This window comes from Arachis ipaensis, chromosome B2 (assembly GCF_059453495.1).
Source record: "Arachis ipaensis isolate K30076 ecotype BB chromosome B2, ASM5945349v1, whole genome shotgun sequence".
Classification (NCBI taxonomy): domain Eukaryota; kingdom Viridiplantae; phylum Streptophyta; class Magnoliopsida; order Fabales; family Fabaceae; genus Arachis; species Arachis ipaensis.
The window spans coordinates 59,997,465-60,005,639 of record NC_142437.1 but is presented as its reverse complement, the minus strand read 5'-3'; the positions used below and the strand labels follow the sequence as shown (position 1 = coordinate 60,005,639).

The window sequence follows — 8,175 nt, the reverse complement described above, 5'->3', positions numbered from 1 at the left end:
TTTAGTTATTTTGATTTTACATGAGCATGCTTCCCAAATTTCTGAAATAACTTATTCATTTTAAATCCCTACTTTATTTCTATCATCCCAAGTTCCCATAAAATTTCTCACACTTAAATTGTACACAATATCTATCTTAAGCTAACTAAGGATTCAACTTGGGATTTTTATTTTGTTTTTCTGCTTAAGGCTAGTAATGTGGTTATAGAACAAGAGGAAATTAAGAAGCTCAAGGGGGCTAACAAGGGTGATGTAAAAGGTAGGCTAAATTGGGATAAGTGAGAAAAAATTCAAATGATGGCCTCAATCATCTCTTGGTATGTATCTATATTCTATATTGGACATATAGATTAAAACAAAGTAAAGAACACCAGAATGAAAAAGAAGGGCAAAACACACAGGAATGAAATTTATGGTTTGAATGTAATCATATAATTATGCTCAAAACTCACAGGCTGTGTGTTCTCCAGCTGAAAAATCATATATCAGTTATACATGTCATGCAAGTAGAAATCAAGAGTTTCCATTCAACTTAATGTAAATCTTAGGGTGGCCCTTAAAATCTTAGTGTTCCTCCTTGAAGAAATGTTGTTAAGTAACTAACATGTAATGCTATATATACAAGGTGTGTGGATGTTTGATGTAACACCCTACTACACAGTGTTTTACGCTTAAGTCGTAGAACAGAGGTAGTGTGGTATTACAGACCTCTAAATAGTAAAGATATACATATAATACTGAAAGAAATAATATACTAGGAGCCTTGAAACAAAACGGGTAAACAAAATTGCAAAATAAAAAGCGCGACGCTCAAGGAATAGGATTACTTGCATGCTAAGAGACCTAATAGGAACATGATAAAGATAAGCAGAAGGATAAAGGAAAGCCAAGGGAACAGCATAACTAGCCCCTGACTTAGCCTGCGAAGCTAAGGCTGGCCAGAGGATATATATATATATATATATATATATATATATATACACATATGAACATACATAGGTACCCCCAAAATATACCAAAATACCAAAATAAACTCCTATCTCTCCCTCAACCTCTAAGAGGAGCAGTATACATAAGTTACTTGGAGAGTAAGCTAAATACATATATACATATATACAAATAAAAAACCAAAATACACCCAAGGACTACTTCGCTTTCCAGGATCCAGACGCCTAGTGAGGAGCCTCTCGACCTGCATCTGAAAAACAACAATACAATATGGAATGAGAACCGGAGGTTCTCAGCATGGTAAAAGTGCCACGCGCATAAGAAATACGGTCCTGAGAATGCCATAGGCAATCCTAGAACTCCGTTATTCAATTATCCAACTTAAGTACTAAACAGAAGCCATAAACAGGGGTAGGTATTCTAAATCTGCCTAACTTACTCAAGTTCAAGCTTAACCTAACACCAAACCATTTCCTCCGTTTCCTCCATCCTTTCATCATTCAGAATGCAATAGAAACAAGCAACCAAACAAGTTCACGCACAAGTAATGATCAAATAGTACAAATAGCAAGTATAACAAATAGCAGGTAATATATATCAATTAGGCATACCCAGAAAATGCATAGCAATCAATACAAACAAATGCATATGATGCATGCCTGTCCTATGGCTGATGGGGCCCATCTGTCGGTTATCCAGCCAACCCGACAAGTCCGAAAACCTTAGACTGTCCCCCCGTCGTGCATCCCCAAGAGTCTATGCATAGAGTTCACATTCATATTTTATAAAATCACTCAATGGGGGCTATCCATACCCGGGAATTTATACGTGCCCGGTCACCCTTACGACGTAGGGTCAACAGAGTATCGAGATTCAACCTGGAACACGTGATGGCGAGCCACGGCTCTTACCCAGGGAACTCGTATCTCAGATAACATTATTCATAAGCCATTTCATAGTAATAATCATTATTTAATCATTTATCAAGCCATGGCATATTAACTCCTTTTATTAACAACCTCCCTTTCACATTTTTCATCGTCATTCCCTTATAATTCATCTTGATTACCCTTTCCTGGTCCTGACCAAACTTTTTATCAAACTCTTCTCATCCTTCTTAATATCGAATAATCTTAAAATTAACCCAACTCTAACATTAAATCAATCACATCACACGAGGATTGAACTTTAACTTCTCGAACTCATGACTATCACTAAGACATCCTCGACACTCTATTTTCTTTTCTGTTTCTAATATAGCAAATGAACTCGGAATTGTACAAAATTTATGTCCAGACGTTTATATTGAAATAAGCTTTCTAACAAACTAAATATCATAAATTTCCGATTTTTCTAGCCTCAGGAATAAAGAAAAAACCGTGACTGCTCTGCAGTGCATAAAACCAGAAAAACAGCAGTAGCATGTGATATTCGAAATTCAATATAAAATCCAAGTTAAATCCAATGACTTTGAAAATTAATGTAGTTAAACTTTACTCATCCAGGTTTCTTTCTCAATTGGTTCTGAGTCAATATCATTTTTAATGAAAAAGTTACATTACCTGGAAGTTAAGTAAAAATGAGACAAAATCTGTTTTAAAAACCAATAAGCTTAGTACCTTTCAATTGGAATAACTTTTTACAAAACTCCAATTAAGCTAAATTTTGATTTGAGAAACCCTAGCTCATCCAGAAACAAGTATGTCTTGGTTGAAACCCAATTTCTATTTAATTCTAAGAGTTACAAGCATTGGAAGTTGATGCATAGCTTGCTGAAATCTGTTTCTTTTCAGTTTTGACCACCAATATTCAAAAATTCACAGCTCCCAATCCTCAACTCTTAAAATTCTGAAATTTTAGATAAATAAAGCAAATTAAACAAATTTTATAACAAAATTGATTTCGCTCCAAAACTCAACTCGTAGAAGTCGCAGCAAGACAAACAAGTTGCTGCCCTGTTTGATCTTTTCTGCTGCTGGACAGATTTAACAACCTAACTTTAAAAATTTGCCATAAATTGTATATTTAACAAAAATGTCCCAAATTTTCCAGTTTAGTTCCTTATATTCCTAAGTTTAGCCCAAACTTGGTCTCATGCAATTCCGATTATTACATAATTAGTTACAGCATATGCAATACCACCATAACACAACTCTACATCCTTATTAACAAACACCAATCCTAATCCATCATAAATAAATATAAGAGCACACCATTAATAACTTCCACATCTCATAATTCCAATATATAAATCCACCAACAAATCTATCCCAACAACATTACAAGGCTAATCATTAAATACAACAAACAATTCAACTTATCCTATGGTTCCTCTAACCTAAGTTTTCACAACACCGTAAATATTAAACGTGCGAAACTTAAACCATACCTTGGCCGATCACTTAATTCACCCAAGGCAGCCTCTCAACACAAAATCACAGCCCCTCCAAGCTCAATCAAACAGCCCCAAAGTAAGCCTTGTCACCAACAAAGCTCCAAGTAATCCAAATTCAAGTCCAATGCATAAACACCCTCTTAAACTACACCTAATACACATATATATGTTCCAATTCAGTTTTCTATTATCAAAAACAAGATTGAGCTAGGGTTAGGGTGTTCTTACCATACCCATATGCTCAATAGCTTGAGCCCACAAGTTCCGGAAGCTAACTTGAACCTAGAACATAGAAATTGGACAAGATTCACCATAGGTTTCCAAGTTTACCAAAGAAAGAGGGATAGGGATTCTGAACTTAATAGGAGGCTTACCAGTGAAATTGTTTGGATAGAAAGGTAGAGCTCGACGCGCTGAGCGCGTGACCGCGAACGGTGCGGTGATCGGAGCCCGGACGGAAGAGTTATGGTGGATCAAAGGAGGTTAAGGGTTTGGGGGCTCTTCTTCCTCCCCAAATCTGTTTTGCTGCGTTGCATGCAAATGGGGGAAGAAGGAGCTGCTGTCTTCTTTAAGTGTTTGGGTCCGGTTGGACCCACGGGCTCGGTTTGGGCCCCGATTCAACCAGTTCGGTCCTTCCGGTCCGATTTTGGGCCAAATTTTCGAAATTGGTATCAAAATTCTCGTTTTGATGAGCTCTATCCTATTTTGATACTAGTTTTGCATTTTTAATTTTCCTATTTAAAATTCGATTTATTGACTAATTATTTTCCGATTAGCGGGGTTTACATTCTACCCACCAAATTAGGAATTTTGGCCTCAAAATTCAGATTCAATTATCTGAAAAGAGGTGTGGGTAGTCCTTTGGCATATTCAGAGTTTCTTGAAACTGACTTCATCACTCGATACGTCCATCTCCTTTCATTTAAGCTAGCTTAGGTTGTAAGGCATGAATTTTATTTAGAGGCGTGCTTCAGAAGTTACGACATACGGAGTATGTTGGAATAGGTTCGAAAGGTACGACAAAAACTATTTGGCACGCCACTGACCATCAATACTCTCCAAAATTTGAAATAGGCTAACTTGGCGGGATTTAACTTCTTAAATCTGCCTATCTCTTTTGTCGGCTCCCATAATGAGAATCTTTACTCAAATTTGTGTAACTTTTCCTCTGTTGTCTCGGATATCAAATTCAGGAATTAAGACATTCGATGTTCCTGTTTCCAATTAATTCAAGGCTGTTTAGCATACTGTAGAGTCTCACCTTCTCCCTGATGTATAGTCTCGTTGGTATTCCTAATAAGTAGTTTGCTCCGATGGGCAAAACAGACTTGATCACTTGATCCACGATTCCCTAACAGTATCACCTTTTGTCTTAGACCTTGGCAATCTATTACAAAATCGATAGCTATTCCCTTTTACCTTTAATGTAGAACCTTCGACGGCTGTGGCATTTCGAACGATTTCTGGTGGTCTCTCATTTCTTTCTCATACGTCAAACTTGTAATCACATAGATTTCCACCTCGTTCTTCATTTCTGGTTGCTCAAAATATCTTCTTGGATTTGTGGTAGGTTTTAGAAATCTCAAGGTAACTTTGAAAATTTTCTCTTGTAAGCTTCGAACAACAGTTTCTTATTTCAACTTTCGACCTCAACACACAACCCTCTCTTGGTGTCTTCTGGATTCAACTGGTTTCAGTACTCTTAGTAGCCCCTTATCACCGTTATTGCACTCCTTAAGTCTTTGACTTTACAATCTCTATTTCGACATTAAACATATAAATCTTTTCTTAGTTCCCTTTCGTTTGCCAGACTTCGACATCCTCGGTAGGTCTTTATCGTCCCCTCACGCTTCCTGCATTTCGTCTTTACTATGTTTTAAAACCGCAATAGATTTAGTTTGACTCCTTTAGCTATAACCTTAATATTCAATTTAAAGTTCCAACTTATCTAGCCTTCCTTTCTCCGAAATTTATATCCAAGCATTTCTCCAGAAACTTCTTACTCAGGGCATCCGTTACCACTTCACGATGTTGTATTTACACGTATCCTAAACCCCTCTGGTAATGTATCGCACTAATTCCGAGTTGTTAAACAAGTTCGGGTATTCTAATTACTGGATTTGGGGTTAATCCTTCTCTTGGAGTTTGAAAGCTCTCTTCATATTCAGGTATCTATGTAACCGGTGTATTTCTAACGCATTAAACTAATCATAGGCTTTGTGGTCGACAAGAATTTAAAGCTCCAAAACTCTTTTTGACGGCGCACGCTTACCTGCTTCATCTTCCGTATCCAAAAGTCATGCTCTTAAGGAACCAACATCTCCACAGTCACAACTATATTTTATACGTGATACTAATATAGGCTCAAGTTAATTTTCAAAAGGACATTAAGCTCGAAAAATGAATGAGCAATACAAACAGTGTTCGTAATGAGTTAGAAAGGAAATCTTGTACACGGTTGATCAGGATTATACCGAAATGATGGAATGCACAAGGAGAGGAACCTAGGTGCATCTTAAGAAAAGAGTTCAAATTAGAGACCTTTGGTAGGAAGAATAGAGCGTACAGAGTCAAAGAAGTCTTAGCTGACTCTGAAGAACATGGTTTGCGAATAGGGGCAACTCTAGTAATAGCGAGCATACAAGATTCAAGGATTACGCACTTATACCAAGACAAGCTCAGACTCATCCTAGAAGAAACAATATTCATGCGCACAAGGAGTAAAGTTAGAAAGGTAGTCAATCTATTTAGGAAGAGCTCCGGATCGAATGTCAATGTAGGTTTCAAAAGAAGGATTAGATCAAATCGCGAAGATTCGTTAGCACACTCTCTCTGCATAAGGTTTCCTACCGTTCTCTTCCTTCTTCTCCGGCATAACCGACGCTTCCCACAAAGAAATAGTTGGTTAGGTGATTCCCTCTTCTAATACTCCCTTCCACTCAATCCTAAATTCTACCGATTATAATGATGTCTTCGCTTGTGATGCGATTGAAGTTAATCCGGTTTTCGGTACTAAGCCTATCGCAAACTCGCTTTCTATCTGGAATGGAAGTTTTGACACACCTTCAAGAATTGTCTTAGAAACTTTCTCGTATAGAGATTTGATTTTATCTCCACTTACCTCTTAACAGTTAACATCTAAAGGCTGTGTTCGCTCTACTCCTCTTCCTCAAAGTTTCACCGTCACTGAATTCTAAACAATAACTCCGCGTAACCCTCAACACTCCTGATTTCTTAGATATGGTCCAACCTGCTTCCACTACGTTACTTAATTCTTAACCTTCAAAAGTCTAACCACCCCTCTAAGGTAGCTAAGTGTCACTCCGTCTCAATAACCAATAGTTTCTGACTAATTATCGACTTGGACCTCATGATTACTGAAACTTGTCATACATCACGAACGAGTATTACATATTAACTGTATGCAAGGAAATTAGAAATTCAACTGATGGTTTAAAATTACCTCGGCTATGAGAATTAAATTCAGTTGCATCCCGATTTTCTTTGTATGGACAATTCCAAGACATATGCCCTGGTCTTCTGCACTTGTAACATACGCCTAATCCGGCCCTGCACGGTCTGTTTGGATGGTACTTCTTGCACCTTGGGCACCTTAAATTATCCAGTTGAGTACTTGTTTTCCCTTCAGCATTCGGATCCTTAAAGCGATTCTTTTTGAAAGTTTGGCTCCTCGGTGTAATCTTTCCCTTTTTCTTTGTGAAGGGTTTTCGGTGATCACTTCTTGCTACCTCAGCCCTACTTGAGCTTTCTCCCGTTGCCTGACCCACGTTAACCTGCTCTAGATAACTCAGTGGTACCCCTGTATTCGGAGCATTATGTCCACCTTCATATTCATTATCATCATTGTTGCCAGTTCCAGCTTGTGGTTGCATCCCATCCATTACTCGGATGGTCGCGGCAGCAACAGTACCAATGGCAGCAGCAACACTCGTCATTGCGGTCATGATATCGGTCAAACTATCTATTGGTATGGTTACCTCATTAGCTCTCCATCCTTGACCTCGATTACGCTCACGACTGCGCCCACGAGATGCCATTTGGTTCCTGTTCACACCAAACAAGTGATATCAAGGTGATCAGTCTCAATATCTCTAGTTTAGTATTTCAAAGTCCCAAATGCATGCTCATGAGCATTCATGCCTCATATATCAGTTAGATACCCTAAATAGCATGTTTAGACACCCAGAGTATGCCCAGAGGCATAATCAGTCCGTCCCTTAGGCTCTATAGGAACGAACTGCTCTGATACCATAATGTAACACCCTACTACACAGTGTTTTACGCTTAAGTCGTAGAACAGAGGTAGTGTGGTATTACAGACCTCTAAACAGTAAAGATATACATATAATACTGAAAGAAATAATATACTAGGAGCCTTGAAACAAAACGGGTAAACAAAATTGCAAAATAAAAAGCGCGACGCTCAAGGAATAGGATTACTTGCATGCTAAGAGACCTAATAGGAACATGATAAAGATAAGCAGAAGGATAAAGGAAAGCCAAGGGAACAGCATAACTAGCCCCTGACTTAGCCTGCGAAGCTAAGGCTGGCCAGAGGATATATATATATATATATATATATACATATGAGCAAACATAGGTACCCCCAAAATATACCAAAATACCAAAATAAACTCTTATCTCTCCCTCAACCTCTAAGAGGAGCAGTATACATAAGTTACTTGGAGAGTAAGCTAAATACATATATACATATATACAAATAAAAAACCAAAATACACCCAAGGACTACTTCGCTTTCCAGGATCCAGACGCCTAGTGAGGAGCCTCTCGACCTGCATCTGAAAAACAAC

General features: G+C 38.0%; 1 protein-coding gene across 3 annotated transcripts; it reads right to left on the bottom strand.

Annotated features, from left to right (window-relative positions):
• Positions 1-1,098: 1,098 nt before the first annotated feature.
• LOC107639299 (uncharacterized) lies at positions 1,099-7,401 on the bottom strand. 3 transcript variants are annotated; one of them, XR_001620055.3, is made up of 4 exons: positions 3,718-3,752; positions 3,572-3,625; positions 3,338-3,494; positions 1,099-1,198 (listed from the first exon to the last, which is right to left on the bottom strand). XR_001620055.3 is itself a non-coding variant. In XM_088505515.1 (2 exons), exons 1-2 carry the CDS (start codon positions 7,399-7,401, stop codon positions 1,173-1,175), a joined length of 621 nt encoding a protein of 206 aa, XP_088361641.1. The 3 variants fall into 3 exon arrangements, 1 of the variants encoding a protein (XP_088361641.1); XR_015905341.1 differs by lacking the exon at positions 1,099-1,198 and having other exon boundaries at positions 3,117-3,494; positions 3,577-3,625; positions 3,718-3,857; XM_088505515.1 differs by lacking the exons at positions 3,338-3,494; positions 3,572-3,625; positions 3,718-3,752 and adding an exon at positions 6,807-7,401 and having other exon boundaries at positions 1,173-1,198.
• Positions 7,402-8,175: the final 774 nt, after the last annotated feature.

What these genes read in the sequence shown, in the direction of transcription:
- LOC107639299 (XM_088505515.1), bottom strand. Translation starts at nt 7,401, where the DNA reads ATGGCATCTCGTGGGCGCAGTCGTGAGCGTAATCGAGGTCAAGGATGG. An exon ending in ATTTAATTCTCATAGCCGAG is followed by an intron (nt 1,199 to 6,806) that starts GTAATTTTAAAC and finishes GTTGTTTTTCAG; the next exon opens with ATGCAGGTCGAGAGGCTCCT.